Source organism: Lepidochelys kempii, chromosome 6 (assembly GCF_965140285.1).
Source record: "Lepidochelys kempii isolate rLepKem1 chromosome 6, rLepKem1.hap1, whole genome shotgun sequence".
Lineage (NCBI taxonomy): Eukaryota > Metazoa > Chordata > Testudines > Cheloniidae > Lepidochelys > Lepidochelys kempii.
This window is the reverse complement of record NC_136385.1, coordinates 39,697,937-39,720,048: the sequence shown is the minus strand read 5'-3', so window position 1 is coordinate 39,720,048 and position 22,112 is coordinate 39,697,937. Positions and strand designations below refer to the sequence as shown.

At 40.5% G+C, this 22,112-nt stretch overlaps 1 protein-coding gene across 15 annotated transcripts in view; it reads left to right on the top strand.

Annotated features, from left to right (window-relative positions):
• Positions 1-22,112, top strand: part of PPFIBP2 (PPFIB scaffold protein 2) — a 217,182-nt gene that overhangs the window by 95,970 nt on the left and 99,100 nt on the right. Inside the window, exons 1-2 of one of the 15 annotated variants that reach the window (XM_073347676.1) lie at positions 17,958-18,054; positions 20,904-20,981. The exons of the other annotated variants lie outside the window; for them this stretch is intronic. Coding sequence (XP_073203777.1) covers positions 20,934-20,981 — 48 coding nt within the window. The 5' untranslated portion in view covers positions 17,958-18,054; positions 20,904-20,933. Of the gene's footprint in view, positions 1-17,957; positions 18,055-20,903; positions 20,982-22,112 lie in introns of those variants that run through there. 15 annotated transcript variants of the gene reach the window in all.

The window sequence follows — 22,112 nt, the reverse complement described above, 5'->3', positions numbered from 1 at the left end:
GACTCTCCAAAGCACCCCTTGTGTTTACTAGGAGAGGAGAGCAGCGAGCATAGCAGAGAGATTCACTGTTTGCTCCTGCTGCACCAGAGCATGCAAGGCTGGGTTAGGAGGCAGGTAGGGAAATGAGCCACCTGGTCATCTAGTTAAGGCAACTGAGGCTCACTGGAGTGGTGAGCAGGCCATCAGGCAACCTCTTGAAGAAGAGACCCAGTGTAGGTGGGGGAGGAGAAATGGGCGTAAACTGCCAAAATGCACCTCCCCAAGAAGACCTGCTGCTGCAGATATGTGGTGGTTAGGGGAGTGGGGTGAGAGTTTTCAAAGCTTCAGAAAGGTTTGGTTGTATGGGTGGATGGTGACGGTTTTGATTGGCTCCACCAAACCATTTTGCTCTTTCCTAATTGTGGCCATAGATGCTGATCCAATGTGCATCACCTACCATAGATGTCCTGCTGTTAATATGTGCTAAGGCTTCTGGAATACTTTCTGCCATTTGCTTCTCTTTGTTAGCCTGGCCTGTCTTTGAATTGCGTACCCTAGAGGTGCAGTGTTGTGGTTGGAAAATCTTTATCTGGGACGTTATGAAAGGAAGGAATGGGAAGTTGGCGCAGATTTAGTGGTTTTTTAAAATGTTAAATTTAATTTCTCAGTTTTGGAGTCTGTCGGCCAAATCCTTAGGTCAGTTCTTATTCAGTCCTCCCTCAAGTATACTTCCGCTGAGTTTCCTAGGTAAGAACTCAGGCTCTCAGGATCTGGCCCGATGGTCGGTAAAGGAAAGTACTTATTAAAATATAAATATTTAGTACTCCATATAGTGGTTTTACATTTTTATAGCACCATCTAAATGCATTGGCCTTGAACCACAGAGCTCAGGGGAGTTTGGATCTGGGATTTTGCATTTGGCTCCTCTCTTGTACAAATATGAATTAAACTTCACATCACTGTGAGGCAGATAATACTGTGAGTATTATCCCCTTTGAATTTAGACTCCTCTGTTTTATACTAATCTTGTAACAAATGCACGTTTTCTCATATAGTAGTTTCCTCCATATGGGAAATCATCCAAAACAGAAACCACAGTTCCCTTCCCAAAACATCATTATCTGTAGTTGCAAATCTTGCAGCCCTTTCTAGTACACCATGAACTGTGTTGATCTGGGTGAAGTACCTGGGCTATCCATGTTCAAAACCAACAGATTAGTGGTAACTTGTACTATCTATCTTTGGGTCTCTTGTAGAACAATATTTCTGCTTGCAGAACAGTATTTCTCCTTTTTTAATGGTTTTCACTTTGTTATATTAATCCGCAAATTCCACACCATGTTTTGTTTTTACTTACGTCTAAGAACACACCTAACCCTGTGTCTAGGCATATACATGACTCACAGAAGCCTATTCAAAATGACAGATTGTTTTGGAAATTACTTTTGCATTCTCTCACTCTATGGTGGCAGCTCTGGTGAAGCATCAAGAAAAAGCATGAGCAAATAAATGAGTGTACATCATCCATTGGAAGTCGTCAAACTCATGGTCTGCTCAGTGAACTTGGACATGAATTCCAGAATTAAGAGTCATACTCTGAGAACACTTCCAGCCCTGAGCATTGAAATCAAAAGATTGGTAGTGAAAGGGGCCGAAGTGATCTTTCCATCTCTCATGATATGTGAAAAGAAAAGAAGTACTTGTGGCACCTTAGAGACTAACAAATTTATTAGAGCATTATTAGAAACACCCACTGTTTCATGTTCTCTGTGTATATAAAATCTCCCCACTATATTTTCCACTGTATGCATCCGATGAAGTGAGCCGTAGCTCACGAAAGCTTATGCTCTAATAAATTTGTTAGTCTCTAGGGTGCCACAAGTACTCCTTTTCTTTTTACAGATACAGACTAACACGGCTGCTACTCTGAAACCTGTCATGAAACCTGTCATGACAGGCAGGAACGTCTTTGAGGGGAGGGCTCCTGCCTCATACTGAGAATGAGGGGCGATCAGCAGCTTATCTCAAGTGCTTATGTATAAATGCACAAAGCCTTGGAAACAAACAGGGAGAACTGGAGGTCCTGGTGATGTCAAGGAATTATGACGTGATTGGAATAACAGAGACTTGGTGGGATAACTCACATGACTGGAGTACTGTCATGGATGGTTATAAACTGTTCAGGAAGGACAGGGAGGGCAGAAAAGGTGGGGGAGTAGCACCATATGTAAGGGAGCAGTATGACTGCTCAGAGCTCCGGTACGAAACTGCAGAAAAACCTGAGTGTCTCTGGATTAAGTTTAGAAGTGTGAGCAACAAGAGTGATGTGGTGGTGGGAGTCTGCTATAGACCACCGGACCAGGGGGATGAGGTGGATGAGGCTTTCTTCCGGCAACTCGCAGAAGCTACTAGATCGCGCACCCTCGTTCTCATGGGTGACTTTAATTTTCCTGATATCTGCTGGGAGAGCACTACAGCGGTGCATAGACAATCCAGGAAGTTTTTGGAAAATGTAGGGGACAATTTCCTGGTGCAAGTGCTAGAGGAGCCAGCTAGGGGAGGAGCTTTTCTTGACCTGCTGCTCACAAACCGGGAAGAATTAGTGGGGGAAGCAAAAGTGGATGGGAATTTGGGAGGCAGTGAGCATGAGTTGGTTGAGTTCAGGATCCTGACACAGGGAAGAAACGTAAGCAGCAGGATACGGACCCTGGACTTCAGGAAAGCAGACTTCAACTCCCTCAGGGAACGGATGGGTAGGATCCCCTGGGCGACTAACATGAAGGGGAAAGGAGTCCAGGAGAGCTAGCTGTATTTCAAGGAATCCCTGTTGAGGTTACAGGGACAAACCATCCCGATGTGTCGAAAGAATAGTAAATATGGCAGGCGACCAGCTTGGCTTAACGGTGAAATCCTAGCGGATCTTAAACATAAAAAAGAAGCTTACAAGAAGTGGAAGGTTGGACATATGACCAGGGAAGAGTATAAAAATATTGCTCGAGCATGTAGGAATGAAATCAGGAGGGCCAATTCGCACCTGGAGCTGCAGCTAGCAAGAGATGTCAAGAGTAACAAGAAGGGTTTCTTCAGGTATGTTGGCAATAAGAAGAAAGCCAAGGAAAGTGTGGGCCAATTACTGAATGAGGGAGGCAACCTAGTGATAGAGGATGTGGGAAAAGCTAATGTACTCAATGCTTTTTTTTCCTCAGTCTTCACTAATAAGGTCAGCTCCCAGACTGCTGCGCTGGGCATCACAGCATGGGGAGTAGATGGCCAGCCCTCTGTGGAGAAAGAGGTGATTAGGGACTATTTAGAAAAGCTGGACTTGCACAAGTCCATGGGGCCGGATGAGTTGCATCCGAGAGTGCTAAAGGAATTGGCGGCTGTGATTGCAGAGTCATTGGCCATTATCTTTGAAAACTCATGGCGAACGGGGGAAGTCCCAGATGACTGGAAAAAGGCTAATGTAGTGCCAATCTTTAAAAAAGGGAAGGAGGAGGATCCTGGGAACTACAGGCCAGTCAGCCTCACCTCAGTCCCCGGAAAAATCATGGAGCAGGTCCAAAGAATCAATCCTGAAGCACTTACACGAGAGGAAAGTGATCAGGAACAGTCAGCATGGATTCACCAAGGGAAGATCATGCCTGACTAATCTAATCGCCTTCTATGATGAGACTACTGGTTCTGTGGATGAAGGGAAAGCAGTGGATGTATTGTTTCTTGACTTTAGCAAAGCTTTTGACACGGTCTCCCACAGTATTCTTGTCAGCAAGTTAAAGTAGTATGGGCTGGATGAATGCACTATAAGGTGGGTAGAAAGTTGGCTAGATTGTCGGGCTCAACGGGTAGTGATCAATGGCTACATGTCTAGTTGGCAGCTGGTGTCAAGTGGAGTGCCCCAGGGGTCGGTCCTGGGGCCGGTTTTGTTCAATATCTTCATAAATGATCTGGAGGATGGTGTGGATTGCACTCTCAGCAAATTTGCGGATGAAACTAAACTAGGAGGAGTGGTAGATACGCTGGAGGGCAGGGATAGGATACAGAGGGACCTAAACAAATTGGAGGATTGGGCCAAAAGAAATCTGATGAGATTCAACAAGGATAAGTGCAGGGTCCTGCACTTAGGACGGAAGAACCCAATGCACCGCTACAGACTAGGGACCGAATGGCTAGGCAGCAGTTCTGCGGAAAAGGACCTAGGGGTGACAGTGGACGAGAAGCTGGATATGAGTCAGCAGTGTGCCCTTGTTGCCAAGAAGGCCAATGGCATTTTGGGATGTATAAGTAGGGGTATAGCGAGCAGATCGAGGGACGTGATCGTCCCCCTCTATTCGACATTGGTGAGGCCTCATCTGGAGTACTGTGTCCAGTTTTGGGCCCCACACTACAAGAAGGATGTGGATAAATTGGAGAGAGTCCAGCGAAGGGCAACAAAAATGATTAGGGGTCTGGAACACAAGACTTATGAGGAGAGGCTGAAGGAACTGGGATTGTTTAGTCTGCGGAAGAGAAGAATGAGGGGGGATTTGAAGCAATAGCCGGTACAGTTTATGAAGCACAGGTACAGTAAGCTTCATGTACGCAAGAGAGTGCCTGCCATTCTGCACTAAGGCTATGTCTTCACTACAGCTTATGTTGGTATAAATTGTGTCTTTCAGGGGGGTGAATAAATCACAAGTTACACTCCCAGTAGTGCCGGTCTGGACAGCGCTATGTTGGTGGGAGAGCATCTCCCACCGACATAGCTACTGCCACTCACAGGGGCTGGAGTAGTGAAGCCGATGGGAGAGCTCATGAGTGTATCATCATTTAAAACTAAAGCAACAAAACCTCACAATTGGCTTTTTTGTTCAGCAAAGATCAGTAACTGAATAGGAACTGAGACTCAACTGTTTTCTCACTGGCAAAATCATAACCAGAATTCCACTTAGATGCTATGGGTGTTCTCACTTCTGGGTTGCCTAACCCTGCTGCGACTGGTTCAGATCTTCCTGAGTAATGTAGAGTGGGGATATAGAATGGAAAGTGACCAAAAAAAGTCCTCTTTACAGCATTGTTATTCATTTCTATTGCAGCAGCACCTACAGGTCCCAGCCCCATTGTGCTAGGGACTGCATAAACATGTAACAAAACAACAATCCCTGCCTTGAAAAGCTTACAACTTATGGAACAATGGCACTTTTGTCATTGATACTCCCAGTGGTGAATTACAGCTACAAAGTGCTAAAGTAGACAGGCCCATGCAATTTGGTTCCTCCAGGATAGGATTGAAGCACATTGGCAGGGTAATGAGGGGGAAGCTTTCTGACTATTGCCCATGCTCTATATCTGTTCTATCAATAAATAGAGACTACCAGTCACAAAGCACTAAATCCACTCATTTATTTTTAAATCTAAACCAATTATAGCTGTAGCCTTTTCGGGAGTATCTGCTAAAGATGTAGGTATTTAGGGTGCCGTGGAATTTAGTTATGTTCATGGAGTGTAAATCCAAAATAACATAACCAGAAAGTTTTATGCCCATCATTGCTTACCTGCATTTTTGTAAGTGTCTATTTTAATCCTTTACTATGGAAAGGATTGGTTGTGATTTCGTGGTTCCTGTAGAGATGAATTTTGTACTTATGAAAATAAGGGCTTGACCCAGAACCCATCAGAGTGAATGGAAAGGCTCTAAAAACAGACCATTTGCAGTAGTAAAGGTAGTGAGACCACACACTCATAGCGTAAGGCTCCTGTTCTCTCTCAACCTGTGATCAGGGAACCCCAAGGTTCCTGAGACTAGGAGTGTTGAGACTGTGTGGAGTGTTGCTTCTGAAGCTGCTGACATTTCTGTAACTTGAAAACATATCCCAAAGGTGGATGTGGTGTAACTAGTTGTGATTCCTTAGTATGAACTAGCTGAATGCATAACAGACAGGAATGCTACTGAGAACCCAGGTGCACACAATGTTCTTGAAGTAACAGTCTCAAAAGCTGTGTCAGTGTGGTTTTCAAACAGCGAGGAAGAGAGGTGTAGCTAGTCCTGCCTGGCTTTTTTTATTAGACTTCAAATTCTAGTCCTGCTAGGACTCTGATTCCAAACACTGTGGGACAAATCTACCCTCATGTCAGAAAAGGGTAAGTCAGAACTGAATTTCACGGGAAATTTATTGGGTGTATTAGATGTAGGCAGCTCATTAAGTAGGGCTTAACTTTCTCTGAAATTTAGAACAGGACTATTGTTTTGACAAGGTTAAGATGGAATAAAACTCCGTTAATTGCACAGCTGTAATTACTTAATACGAGTAAGAACTGCATTGAGATTCTGTGCCTGTGGGTGAGCAGGTCTGTGTCATTTAGAAATGCTTTGTATTTGTATCTGACACACTGCAAAATGAAAGCTAAGATTATTATGGGTGACTGGCTGTAAAATGATTTTGGATATAGTACTACAGTTATTACTAAATATTTCAGTAGTGCAAGGACCAAATGACGTATCACAAAGCGGATAGTAATTTCAACATTAAAAATTAACCACTGACTGTGCTTGACTTGGTCAGCTAAATGATACATATTTAGTTACCATTTCATTTTGCTAATGCCAAATGAAATTCTGCGCTGCTAATGCTTTTTTGTGTGTTAGGCTCTGCAAAGATGCATTTCTCCCCTAAGAAGGTTTGGATCCACTTCACCTAAGTATAATTCTCACATGATTTTTAACATGAGTGACAATCTAGTTTCATAGATTGTAAAATGTCTGTAGTTAGTTTAAACCACTTCACCATAGAGCGTTGTACGTTGGCCATTAGAAAGCTGGTTACTCTTGAAAACATGGAAATATTTTCCTGACCATATTCACTTTGAGAAATGTAACTCTGGCAAACTTGGTAAATCTATTTGCCAGATGCTAAGGAAAAAAGAAGAGTAGAAAAATCCGAAATACTATACGTATTTTTTAAATAATTTTATTTATTTTATTTCATCTACTCTTAATTTGTAACAAGTGCCTTTTTATTACTCTGGGTGCTTCCACACTAATTAAAAACATCCCATTCAACAGATTAAATAGAATAGCCTGCCCATACATTCTTAACTAGTACTTATCTACCAATAAGAGCTCTTTAATGAGGGTCCATTCAATGCCTATTAAAGTCAAAGGGAGTCTTTCCATTGACTTAATTGGGTTTTGGATCAAACCACTAGGCCACAGTTCAGCAAAAGAATAAAAAACAAGCTTAAGTTTACAAATGAGTTTATGACCCATTGACTTCAAAATTTAAAATTCACATGTGCCTAAATACTTTGCTGAACTGGTTTTTGCTGCCAAATCCCTCTGTTCCCCACTTCTCTAAATGCAACTGAGATGGACTTTTCAGAATTCTCAGCCCATAACACTGGGATATTACTGCTTTGCAAAGCACCTGGAGATTGTGACGGGTTCCCCCTGGGGTGCCACCTGGAACTGGGGTACCACTGAACCCTCTGACCCACCAGCCTGGCTCCCTCTCGCACTGTACTGCTGTGACAAGCTGCAAAGCCCTCCAGCCTGCACTTTCACCAGCATTCATACAGGGAGGGACACACCCAGCTGCAGTTACATGCAGGCTCTCTAACCACCAGCTTCCCAGCCTGGGACCCCAGAGCAGTACTGTCCTGCCCTGGTCAAATCTGGCCAGTGTACGGGTTTAATACCTGGTCCGCCTCTCTCTCATTGTGAAGAGAACAAGGCACAGCTTCTCTCCTAAGGCCTATTGTTTTTCCTAATGGCTCATTGCCCTGAATAGGCCCTTCCCAGCCAGCTATCTAGACTATAAGCATCTTGTCTAGTGGTTGTTACCCAGGTGTAACTACATTTGAAATACGGATTCGTAGTCAATATTCATTACTTCAGGTACAAAAATGATACATGCATACAAATAGGATAATTCATATTCAGCAAATCAAAACTTTTCCAATGTCACCTCACGTGACTTATCTAGTACAAAATGCATCATAATTATGCCATTATCCTATCATAATAAGATCATTGTGATGAATATGGGGTGCAATGTCAGAGAGATATTTGGGTGAGTGTCATTGTATAGGTGGAAAGGATTAATATAATTATAATATTGTCCACTGGAAATAGATCATTCTTATTTGTACAGAAATTTAAGGGACACTGTGTGGTCAAATTGGCCCAAAATATGGATTTTGTAAAACATAGCTTTTACCAAACTTGATCCCAATAATGTTTTCCTCAAACTTATTTATAAAATTTTTACAGAAATATTTTTTATCAAGAAAACACTACCCTGTTCAGAACTCAGACACAGCAGAGTTGTATTAGTACATGAGGACCTGAAAGTGAAATTAACTATGTTTTTTCTGAAAGATATGCTCTTGTTCAACAGGAATTAATGCAGGGAAGTCCTAAAGCCTGTGTTATACAGGAGGTCAGACTAGATGATCACAGTGGTCTCTTTTGGCCTACTAATCTGTAAACTATAATTGGAAGTTATAAAATGACCTGTCAGTTTTCATTGGTCAAGCTGAGAGAAATGCAAATAAGTGAAGTGCATAAAGAGTGTAAAGTAAATTAACGGTTCAAAATTCTTGTTTTATTTTAGTGATCTAAGATGTTAGCAATAACACAGGTAAAGGAATTCTATTTTTTCAAAAATAATTTATTTTAGCTTCATCAGTGCCCTTTTAAGTGAGTTGCATACAATATCAATATTTGATTTGAAGGTTTTTGCTGATTTAAGGAAAAAATAAACTTCTATAAATTTTCATCTGCAGCTGACTCTCCCACATTGGGATAAGGATAGACACTCTTCTGTGTAGTGCCAATCGAGACTGATATGTCCGGAAACAACTTGACTGTAGAACTTAACTGTTGAGAAGCATCATGAATCTAAATATAGTTCGATCTCCCTAGTACCAAGTGGAATTAGCACACATGACATTGAAAACTGACCTGCAGAGAGACTTTGGAGAGTAAAAGAAAGCCTTCGTTTTGCATTCATTTTCATTCATCTATTTTTTCTGACTTAAAACACAATGCTGGAGTACCTTCTCTGAATAGCACTTTTTTGTACTTTAAAAAAACAAACAAAAAAAAATTGAACCCAGTTCTGTGATGCATTATGACTCCTTTTCAAAGTCAGCAGATTTGGCCAGCTGGGAATTTCCCCCCTCTGTAGGTATAGAGCTGCTATATCAACTCTTCTAACAGCCCTTAAGTAGTGTGGTCAGGGGAGACGAGGAGTGGTAGGAGTGCTTTTACACTTCAGCTATCGCTGCATGCCAGACAGCATTGACTCCCCCATATAAATAGTAAGAGCTTGATGTGGACACTTTAGTACTCAGTACAGATATAATTTATTCTAGGTTTGCTCTGCATGGAAATGATAAATCTTCAGAAACTAACATTGCAATAATTTACTGTACTAGCTATTCAGCAGAGAGAGGAAAAAATCAACACTATGCAAACAAAAGCCACAAGTTAGAAGTCATCTTACAACCAATGGGGCCAAACTGGCTCTCTTCAGATGTTTCCCCAAAAAGGAAACATTGATTCTGCTTTTCCACAGTTATTTGCACCCATGTTCTAGCCAGCAGTGCTGTCCCACAGTCCCAACATGACCACCTTTCAGAATTCCTGCCAAGAATTGAGCAGGGGGATTCACAGTGGTCAGAGCTAGATTTAGGGTGTCTATGATAAAAATGTAGAGTTCTCCCCTTCCCCATTTGGAAAACCTCCTCTTCATTAGTTCATAGGACTTGTAGCGGGGACTATTCTATGTGTTTTCAAGAACGCATTGGGGGATAGCAATTGCACATTTGCCTTTAGAAGGATTTTGAATAATGGATCTGGACAAATCCTAGGTATCAAAGTCTCAGCTGTTGTCTTAAGTGTCTTTTTCCCATTGCAATAAGCAGCTGACATATGTGTAAAAGTTCTTTTCCTCTTGTGCCTAAAGCTCCACTTGCTGACAGTTCTTCATTTTATATATCATCTGATCTTGCCACTGCAATTTCCAGCTCTTCCTATTAAAATAGTATGATGCGCTGCTCTAAGTGTACAGATATTGAGGTTTAAAAGTAATTTGCTGTGTGAGAGAGGAGGCTTTTGTGGAAGAAATTGTTATCTATCCAGGGCTGAATAAGGAGGGATTTATTTTATTAGATCATGAAAACTAGATAAAAAGTAGGGGTGCCACAAGTGTGAAATAGAGATAGCCATGATAAAAAATCTCTGTGTCTGGATATCCAGTACTGGATTTGGAGATCTTACTGGAATTGTATAGAAACAGTATAGACCTAAAGGATTCTTGCTTACAGCTGTCTTTCAGACATTCAATCTGTACAAAATGTATTTGGGTAATTTGGCCTGTCATATCTGTCAGATATCTTTATTGGGGGAGATATTGTGTTAACAGTATCTTATAATTCAGGCCAAAAGCATTACATTGCCTATAGAGGTGCACTTCAACTTTGATTCCAGCTAAATATATTTTCAGGTTTTATCATCTTTCCAGTACTAAATAGCTAAAAAACCTAAATATTGTAGCTCAGAAACACATAAATAAAACAGGACTCATATGCTGATAGGTTTTGTTTACAATCTGGGTAAATGCTGAAGTTGTTTTATTTCCTATTCAACACTGGAGTCAATGTTTTAAGATGATGATAACCCAGCCTGCACTCTGTCTCACTTTGTTGGAGAAAGGATCACATTACTGCCTGATATAGCATAATAAAGATACTGTATAATTAATAATCATTGCACTAGGTACAGGATTTATATAAACGTTATTGCACTAAGTATTGGTAATTCCAAGTCCTCTAAAAGACTGACTTATTATTTCTCAGTTAGCGCAAAGTGAATCTAGAATTAAAACATATCTAGAAACTAGGTGTCATTCCCTGCCAAGTTATAATAAAATACTGTAGGTAAGCCGTTGCCCAGTTTTTTAAAATAAAAAAATAAACTGTAAAACATGAGGGTGTGTGAAGCCTCAAAATGCAATTATTATAGTCTTAACACAGTCCATTTTATCATGTCAGTTATTATATATTTCATAATTTCAGTAGTACATGGAAATCTGTCAGGCTGAATACTGCAAGCCTGACCCGGTAAGTCAGACTAGTAGCAGAAATGTGTACATTAGTCTCATCAAACATTTGCCAAGTTCACATTTTCCATATTGACATACCTTTCCCTAGCTGGAGCAGACCTGCTGGTTTTGGATGTCCATAACAGGAGTTTTACATTTGATTAAAAGGTAATTTTACACCGAGGCTAAGTATTAAAATTTCCTATATTCTACCTTTTTATTCTAAGTAAATTTAATGAAACCTCAAATGTAAATTGTAGCTCCTTTTGTGACTGGGTCTGAAAGTGTATTTCAGTATGAGGCAAAGAATGTTTGAAATTGCCAAGAATGTAAAAATGTCTGTTAATGAACAAGTAAATAGTAACTTCCCACAAAGCACTGGTGATATTTTCTTTATGTAAACGAAAGGAAGAGAGCCAGTTATTTCTAGAACTACCACAAAGGCCTAATGGTGCTAGAGAGCTATGCTATAGTATGACCTGCAATTGGGAAAGGCTCCAAAGTCTCCTGCACCTGCTCGAGGAGTTATGTTTTCATCCAGCATATGTAATAGGAGCCCGTCTTAATCATGCTGGCTTAGAAAAGAGGAAAGGATTAAAAAAAACTGTTTGATGTCCTTTGCAAGTTAAAAGTCTTATTTGTCCTGGGTACGCACTGATGCTTCCACATGCAGAACTCCAAATAAGCACTCCAGAGTTTTAGTTCCAAAATCAAAATTGTTTCTCCTTCTGCCAAAGAGACAAGCTGCTTCTCTTTTCTGCTGCTGCTTGGTCCAAATATGCTATAATGTACATCATTTGTGTTGGGCTTGTTATCTAGGAAGTGTCACTTGGTCTTGACCAAATGGCTAAGAACCAACTGTTGGAGATGCCTTTTCATGTTTCTATAGTCATTTCCCACCACATGTAAAAAGGCTGCTGCCTTTTGCTCAAATGGCCTGATTTTCCTTTTAGCACATTCACACTTCCACTCTACTGATGAGACGCACCACACCCTTTACCACTCCCTAGCTGCAGACATGGGGTTTTGGATGCCTATGGCATTTTCACGTTCAAAACCTACCAGTGAAACCTGGTCCTGACCTGCTTTCCCCCAGTCTCCAAAGATATATGTAACTTCTAAGACCTGCCCAGCCCAAGCAGTAGGAGGGGTAAGCATTGGAAGTAGGGGATGGAGGACGGGCTAATGGTGATGCTTAAGGTGGTGAAGAGAGATTGGTTACATGGGCTCCCTGACCTACAACTCCCTTCCCTGGAGCTGGCCTGTTTGACTAATTTTCTTTGAATAGGCTGGGCAAGTATCTAGCGGAGCCCATCATCTGAATTCTTGAAATATCTGGAAGGCCGAGTGTCTGTGCTGAATAGGACTGTTTTAATAATATCTGCAGAGGCTGATGGGCTTGAGTTGTTTTTCATCTTAAGGGATAAATTGCCTTTGTTTTATAAAGTGCATTATAAACAGGCACTATCAAAGCCAAATCAGCAAGTGCTGTCTTTAACTAATGTTAAAAACTGATCAGGGAAAGGGTCAGTTACTGGACAGTATGCCCCTTTCTTTTCTTCCAGACCTGCAGAAGCCAATAGAGTTTAAGACCAGGAGAGACCATTAGAATATCTAGTCTGACCCCCTTTATATCACAGGGCTTTAAATTTCACCCAAATACCCCTCTATTAAGATGAAAGACTTTAGTTAGCTCAAACACTAAAATGTGTGCCATAGGAAGAGACCAAGGTGGCACCAATCTCCAGGCCCCCGTAATGGCAGGGAGTTGATTAGGTGAGATGCCCAGATGACCTCAGCAGGCAAACTATGTTACAGAAAAGAAGGTGAAAAAACCTTGTCAGGGCTCGCGGTAGGTGGCCTATGGCACAGAGTGAGCTGCTCGGTATCAGGGCTGAAGGTCAAAGACCAATCTGGGGCCTGGCCAGTTCAAAATCGCAGGCCCAAGTCTGTTTCAAGTTGAAAGCATGAGTAGAGAAGTGGGGTCGGGCTAGGTCAGGCTAGGTCAGGGTGTTTCACCAGGGCCACCAATGGTCATAAGCCAAAGACAGCAAACCAGAGATCAGAGTCTGGAGCCAAGCCTAGGTCGAGAGCTGGGAGGCAAGTCTCAGCAAGGAGTGGCGGGGCAGGGTCTAATGCAGAAGCACACCAGAGGCCGCATTGCTCAGACAATACCCAGAAATGGCATCCTGGTTTATATGGGGAGTGCCAACCAATCAGGGAATCACAGAGCACTGTTGCTCAGGCCCCTTAGAATGGGACATGCTGCAGGGTTTAGCTTCTCAGTACCTCTCGGTGGTAACCGAGAAAGCAGCATCTTCCTGCAGACCTCAGTTCTAGGTCCATGAGTTCTTACAGCCCCAGGGTCAAGCCACTTCGAGAGGGAAATTCCTTCCCAAACCCAAATCTGGTAGTCAGTATGGCCTGAGAATGTGAGCAAGACCCACCAGCTAGGCATCTAGATAGGGGCCTCAGAGCACTGGTCCAGCTGTGTGCAATCTCTGCTTCAGAAGAAGGTGGGAACAAAATATCCAGCATTCACCTACCAAGTGTGGATTGGGGGCAGAATTCCTTCCCGACTTCGGTAGGCAACTGACTGGAGCCCTGAAGCATGGGATTTGGTTATAGCCATTATCCTAATGCAGAGCTTCATGTGTTATGAGCGTATTAAGGACTATACAGGCAATCCCATCCTACCCATAGCCCATGAAGGAAAAGGGTGAACATGGGGACTCATAGATTCTCAGAGTCAAAGGCCAGAAGAGACCACCATGACCATCTAGTTTGATCTTCTGCACACACAGATTGTAGAATTTCTCTCAGAAGCTGGATTAAAGGAAATCCTTTAGAAAGATATTTAATCTGCTCTTAAAACCTCCAAGCAATGGTGAGTTGTCCATCTTCCCTGGTAAGCTGTTCCAGTGTTCACTGGTAGGAAATGTCTTATTTCAAGGTTGAAGTTGTTTAACTTCAATTTCCAGCCATTGGATCTTGTTATGCCCTAGTCAACAATGTTGAAATGCCTCCTCTTACAGGGATCTATTGCACGTGCAAGTACCTATACACAGTGATCAAGTCACCTCTCAACCTCCTCTTTGATAAGCTGAATAAGTTGAGCTCATTAAACCTCACATAATCTGTGCTCTTAGTTTCTGAATGTATTTTCTTTTGCCTCTGGCTGAATTAAAAGGCATTTTGCTGGATTGTGATAATTTAACCAGGTGATTCAGATCATTGTGTAACAGTAGCCTGTCCTCGCTATTTATTATCCCACCGTTTTTTTATCTTCTGCAAATTTCAGTAGCAAAGATTTTACATCATTGTCTAGAGTGCCGATGAAAATATTGAATAGTGTTGGACCAAGAACTGATCCCCTTGGGACTCTATTAGACACAGTCACATTTATTGATATCTCTCCATTAACCACTACATTTTGAGATTTGTCAATAGAGCAAATTTAATCCATTTAATGTGTGCCCTGTTAACTCCAGATAATGTAAGTTTTAAAATCAAAATGCCATGTGGTATTAAGTCAAATGCATTGGAAGAATTCAGCTATACTATAGCAACACGTTGCCTTTATCAACCAGATCTTGTTCGACAAGCCCTTCCTTCCATGAAATGAAGCTGACTGGCATTTGTTTTTTTGTTTGTTTGTTTTTGTTTTTTAGCCTCTATTTCTTTGCTGATAGAATCCCAAATTAACCATTCCATTATTTTACCTAAGTTTCCTGAGTCATCCCTTTTTTAGAGTGACCAGATAGCAACTATGAAAAATCGGGATGGGGTAGGGGTAATAGGGGCCTACATAAGACAAAATTCCAAATATTGGGACTGTCCCTATAAAAATGGGACATCTGGTCATCCTATGCCTTTTACTCTTTTTTTTTTAATATTGGAACTATAGTAGCAGTCCTCCTATCCTTTGGGAATTTCCCTAGTTTTCCAAGATTTGTTATTTTTTATCATTAGTAGTTCAAAAGACTCTTGGGTGTAAATTATCTGGGCCTATTGATCTTCAAAATGTTTAATTTTAGCAGATTCTGCCTCACATCTTTCTTTGTCACTACATAGTAAACTTTCAGTTCCATCCACATCATCATATAGGCTGGATACATCCTCTTGCTTTGTTCTAAATGCAGAATAGATATATCTTTTGAGACTTCACCTGGAATACTGTGTGCAGTTCTGGTCTCCCATGTTTAAGAAGGATGAATTCAAACTGGAACAGGTACAGAGAAGGGCTACAAGGATGATCCAAGGAATGGAAAACTTGTCTTATGAAAGGAGACTCAAGGAGCTTGGCTTGTTTAGCCTAACTAAAAGAAGGTTGAGGGGAGATATGATTCTCTCTATAAATATATCAGAGGGGTAAATACCGGAGAGGGAGAGGAATTATTTAAAATCAGTACCAATATGGACACAAGAACAAATTGATATAAACTGGTCATTGGGAAGTTTAGACTTGAAATTAGACGAAGGTTTCTAACCATCAGAGGAGAGAAGTTTTGGAATAGCCTTCCAAGGGAAACAGTGGGGGCAAAAGATCTATCTGGCTTTAAGATTAAACTCGATAAGTTTATGGAGGAGATGGTATGATGGGGTAACATGGTTTTGGTAATTAAATATTCACGGTAAATAGGCCTAATGGCCTGTGATGGGATGCTAGATGGGGTGGGATCTGAGTTACCCAGGAAAGAATTTTCTGTAGTATCTGGCTGGTGAATCTTACCCGTATGCTCAGGGTTTAGCTGATGGCCATATTTGGGGTCGGGAAGGGATTTTCCTCCAGGGCAGATTGGAAGAGGCCCTGGAGGTTTTTCGCCTTCCTCTGTAGCATGGGGCACGGATCACTTGCTGGAGGATTCTATGCTCCTTCAAGTCTTTAAACCATGATTTGAGAACTTCAATAGCTCAGACATAGGTGAGAGGTTTTTTGCAGGAGTAGTGGGTGAAATTCTGTGGTCTGTGCTGTGCAGGAGGTCAGACTAGATGATCATAATGGTCCCTTCTGACCTTAGTATCTATGAATATTTCTCCTTTTTTACATCACTATTTATAGTTTTGCCATCTGCATCTAACAATGGACCTATACCTGATGTAGGGTTTTTCTTGTTGCTAATATATTTAAAAACTGCCGCCTTATTATCTTTACCCCTGCTGGCCATTTATATTTCATTGATTTCTTTGGTTTCCCTTATCAGTAGCATACTTTTTTTTAACTTGTATTCATTGCCATTTACTTCCCCTTTTTTCTATCTTTTTATTTATTTATATATATAATCCTCTTTACCAAGCCTCTTTCTTGTTCAGCGTAATTTTTTCATTGTCTGTGGACTTATGGCTTTTTGGACATCCAGTAGGATATCCTTGATCAATTCCTAGTTTTCATTAAAACTTCCCACTTCAAATTTAATTTTGATATGCTCCATTTCAGTGTGATTTGTCCTCAGACCTGATACCCGCCCCTCCTCCCCTGCAGATCTGCTGAGGGCTAGAGTCATGCACATAGAGTTCCTGAATCACTGTATTGTTTTTTCCCCTTTCTCCAACCACATATGGCAGCCTGGCTCCAATAGGAGCACAGTCCACAAACATTTTTGCTGGGTGCCATCACAAAACATTATAACAGGTTTGCTTCAGAACATGTAATGCTTTCTACAGGGCCTCAATGAGGTTGGTAAGAGAACAATCCTGCCAAGAATGGCCAACTTCTCAACCCTAGAGAAGACAAACATGAAATAAAGCAAGCACTCACTTCTCTCCCCAACCCCAGCAGATCTATGGCTTTTTGTTTCCCTTCCACTTCTGGAATTAGATGACAACATTGGCCTCTTAACTGCAGGAGGTATAAATAAGAGCCTGGAGCACACTGATCCTAATAGATTTAGAAATGTATTTGTGGCAAGTCTGTTTAATGTTTGATATGGGATTAAAAGAGTATTTGCTTGTAAAAGCAAATTTAATGCTTCTGAATATAGATTAGTAAATAGCCAGAAATGCACAGGGTATTAGCAGTGTGGTTTCCATTCATTATATATTAGGCAAGACATTCATGTGGATCTCTCCCTTGATCTGTTTTGAAAGTGGAGGAGTTGACATTGTAACAGCAGCAGCTGTGATCAGTGGGTCTCTTCTGAGAATTCACTGGGAAGGAAAGGCATTGTGTTCGGTGGTCTCTGGCTACACACAATGGACTACAGGAACTTTGCTATTCACATCTTTTCATGTATTTGTACCTGCTCCTGTATTTTCCACTCCATACAACTGATGAAGTGGGTTCTAGCCCACAAAAGTTTATGCCCAAATAAATTTGTTAGTCTCTAAGGTGCCACAAGGACTCCTTGTTGTTGTTTTTTAAGATTAATGTTTCAGATTATATTCCCATATCTGATGTGTGTCCTTTGTTTTGGGGGGGATATAGGTGATAGTTTCTTGAAAACTGAAACTGCTCAAGTGAAATACTAAATCAAATACCAAGAAAGAAAAGAATGGTCTGAATTGAATGTAGGATTGCCTGTTCAATTTTTTAAAAAAGGAATAATTAGAAGTTGACATTGGTTTCTTAACAGCAGATATAATGGAGCAATATAATAGTAACCTCATGAAAATACTTCCAAACTGTAATATTTCCCACCATCTCATCTTTATTCACCCCATAGAAACCAGCCCACCTTCCTAGTTAAATGAAAAAATACGCTGATTAATCTTAACACATTTGGTTTGTATCCTGCTGTATTCATTTGCTACTTGAAACTCTTTAGGGCCAAAGCTCAAACAGGAGAGAAAATCCAGCATGCAGGTGACAGGCTAAAAGCAAGCATGTGACTGTTTGGAATGTACTTTGTCAACATTCCTAGCTGATAAGGGGCTGACTGAGTGTAAGATAACTAGAAATTCAGTCACCCTGTTACCTTTTAGTCAGGAAGAATGACTGTGACAAAATCAGGCGCAGTTACGTGAAATCTGAAACAAATCATTGGACAGGAATAAGGTATGTTGGTAATTTAAAATATTTTTATATCAAGAGAACTATTGTTCACCTGTCTATGAATATTGTATTTAGACAGTAATAAGTAGAGTAATGCAACTTTCCTTGAGCATAATTAATTGATTCCACTGCTGTCAAGCAGTGACATTTTGAATGTGAGACGTTTTAAAGAAGTTATGATTGGGTTTAATTGACTAATTAAAAGCATAATGGGCGGGGGTGTTGAAAGCTTTTTAAAAGTGGCAAGTTATTTTTAAAAATGATCTGAAATGAGGGAGGTTTGGAAAATGATCTGAAATGGATAAAGTTTGGAAAGTCTGGTCCCACACATGTAGTACCATGTAATGTACACCTGAAGCCCAAGGTAAAATTATAACTGACTGTTGTTGTCCTGCATGAAAATATGTTTCAGAGCTTTCAGATCTCTTTATCTCAAACTGTAACAGTTCATGTTTTTAGTTCCAGAGATCCCCAGTATATCAGCGAAGATGGTGGTTGTCACATATGGTCATATTTAATTTATATAAGATACATAATATAGACACATGACAAATGAGAGTTTTTATGAGATTTTAAGCGATACGGAGAGTTAATAAGATGGGCAAATATAGGAAGGCTGTGCTTAGAGTTGCCAACTCCGACTGAAGCTATTCCGGGAAGTTTTTTCTCCCGCCCCAGCATGACATAATGTCATTTTCTTAAAATCTCTTATTAAAATCTCCTGGATTGCTTTCAGTAGTCACAGAGAGATCAATGCCGATTCTGGGAGACTCCAGGCCAATCCTGGAGGCTTGGCAACTGTAGCTGTTCTAGGTGTCAAGCACTGCAGAACTACTAAGAGGTTTCAGAGTAGCAGCCATGTTAGTCTGTATTTGCAAAAAGAAAAGGAGTACTTGTAGCACCTTAGAGACTAACAAATTTAGTCTCACGAAAGCTTATGCTCAAATAAATTTGTTAGTCTCTAAGGTGCCACAAATCCTCCTTTTCTTTTTGCAGATACAGACTAACACAGCTGCTACTCTGAAAAGAGGTTTGCTTGTGCATTTAATCATACTAGCACTTCTTAACATTACTCATTCTTTAGAAGTCTTACACATTTCCCCCAGCATGTGGCTTTAAATAAGAAAAAGGAACTTTTAAGCAGAGCTGGCAACCTGGGTTATCCCCCCTCTGTTTTTTGCCTTGGAGACTTATAGGACAGAGCTCCTTTGGCCAAAGTCTGTCTGAGTTGAGATAACATGGCACCACTCCTCTCACCCCTCCAACTGCAGAAACTCCTCCATATAGAATCAGAGGACTGGAAGGGGTCTTGAGACGTCATCTAGTCCAGTCCCCTGCACTCATGGCAGGGCTAAGTATTATCTAGACCATCCCTGACAGGTGTTTTGTCTAACCTGCTCTTAAAAATCTCCAGTGATGAAGATTTTTACTTGAGGCCTCTGTACTTTTGAGGTGTAGCTAAATGACACAGAGCCAGACAAGGGTTGTCTTTCAAGGAAACATACTGCTTCAAACTCCTGGTTGTTCCTTGCACATGGTGGTGCCATTGCCGGCAATGTTATTGGGCATGGGTTCCCTCTTTCTGCTGTTGAATTCCCTCTAAAGTCAGAAAGAGTTTGGCTGGGGACCCTGGAGGCAGTGGGCATCTGTGTGAGTGCCCTGAGACCTGCATGGGCGTGAGGATGTCATTGTTGACTCAGCAAGGGGGAAAACCCCACTCCCCAAGCCACTTGATGCAACATAACTTCAGTACTCATAAGGCATCCTGTTTTTTTCAGAGGTTGACATGACCTGGATCCTGTCATTTAACTTCTTACAATTTTTAAAATATTTTTGTCCAAAATAATTCTCTCTTCATGTGGCGTTCTTTATTGTCCGGTTTCAAGTTAGGGCATTTTCACCAGTGAAATCTTAAAAAGCTGAAACTGGAATTCATAAAGAAAAATTAAGTCGCAGACATAATACTGTGTGTAGGCACTAGGGGACACCACTATAACAGGCAAACCTGAGATGTCCCCTCTCAACAGAACCATTGCTTTGACTATACATTCATCTTGGCATTGCAAATTTGAAACATTGCCATGCTATGTGGCTTCAGCTGCAGTAGAAAAAGACTGTAAAAAGCTGGGGGCATATCGTTGTTCTTTGTGAAGATGAAACTTTGGCCCTTCTAGCAAAAGTCTTGTTCGTAGAATATTTGACTTCTCCATAAAGGTCCTTCTTGAACCCCTTTTATTTTTACAGTGTGTTCTGTGAAAACAGGCAAGTAATTCAAAGAGCATGGCTTATTTTTAGGCTTAACCCCAGCTTGAAATAAACTGAGAAGCTGAGGAGTGTTATGATAAACACAGAGTAAAACAGAGACAGGAAATAGGGGGTCTTTGGGAAATGAGTTCCAGCCACTCTTGAAACAGAAAGCCAGGGAAGGCATTACTTGAAAATAGTTTCTCTATGAGAGCTTAGTAATTTTTAGCTTGTTATTTTGCCATTAATAGGGAACAGTTACTGCAGATTTAGACTACTATGGAAGGCTTCTTTTTTCCAAGAGACCATCTGGCATGATACATCTTTTGAAGCGTTTAGAATGATGTTGCTGCTTGTCACTAATTGTGATCTGCACTAAAAAAAACAGATGCTCGGAGGGGAGAGTCTGAAGTTTATGCAGTTGTGTGTTGTATATACATCCGTCAGCAGAGTTTGGGATAAGCCTGAGGGACAGAGGCAGGAGATTTAAGAAAAAATATGAACACAGATTCATGCTCTTAGAGGTGGGGGCAGAAAGGGGAGACGTAGCGATTGCATTCTGCAAGACAAAGCTCTATCCTCTGTCCAAAAAATTCCTCTTAACCCAGGAAATATTATTGCTGAGATGGGCCCAAAGCATGGATGGTGAGATTGATATTTACAAGCACTTCACGTGGCTAAAGAGGGTAAGTGATTTGTTGTGCTCTGTTGTCTCTTTGTAAAGACTTGTTAGTAACAGACTTTGACTTTTCAGCTTCCTAAGGAAAAACATATTCAGTGCCTCAAACTTAAACAATTGCCAAGTTCTTCATGAGAATCTAATTATAGGCATACCTCCATGAGGGGAAAAAATCAGCTCTCTTTATGCTTAAAATGAAATTCTGAAATCAAGGTTTGAACAAATAGAAAATAATATTTTAAGTTGACTGTTACTGAGATTGTAAACATACAGCATGCTTCCTTTATAAGAGTTTATGGTAAGCAAAGACAATATGTTGTGAATAACTTTGTGATAATGAGGGTATTTGCGTCAGTTCATTTAATTAACTCTTTCTGCATAGGTGTAATTGCACGGAACTGGGGGGAGGGAGGGTTGGGTTGGGTTAACATACTTGCCATCCAGTATAGCTTATATATTTTAAAAACAGATGTAATACAATTGAAATCTTAATTTTATGGTGAGCAGTCTGAACTTAACAAAGTTACTTCTAAATGTGATTTTTTTTTAAAGTTGTCTTGTCTAAAAGTAAAAGTGCAGAAAACAGAATTTTCCTTTTCACATAAGAATTAAGTGTGTTTTTAGTGGATTTTTATAATTTTCTTGTATCCTTTCCTGACACTATTCTTCAGTTTTTAAAGATAGCAATAAATAAATATTTTTTGTATAAAAATTTTTCTTTTCTAACTTTCCAGAAATAGTATAAACTTTAAAATCTAGTTTTACGTATTTTGTGTAAATATTTTCTTGCAAATACTATGCATTCGCTTAAAGACTCAAATAAGTATCCATGCCATACAGTTTTCAGATTGTCTTTTAGTGTCTCAATTTTACTGATTTTAACTGTATTTTATATAAATAAATAGAAGTCTATTCTGTATGTGAAATGTGAACAGGATCTACAATTTTAATTGACTTTTTGAATCATGGAAAGCTTCACAATATTATCTCAATCTCTGATAAAGGCTGAAGCTTGAGAAGCTTGAAGTTCAGTCAGTTTAAAAAAATTATGTGGAAAATATTTGCTTCAGTCCCGGAGGCCCTTGTATCTTTTCAGTTGGGGTATGCAGCAGGAAATGACCGTGGGTAATATTATACT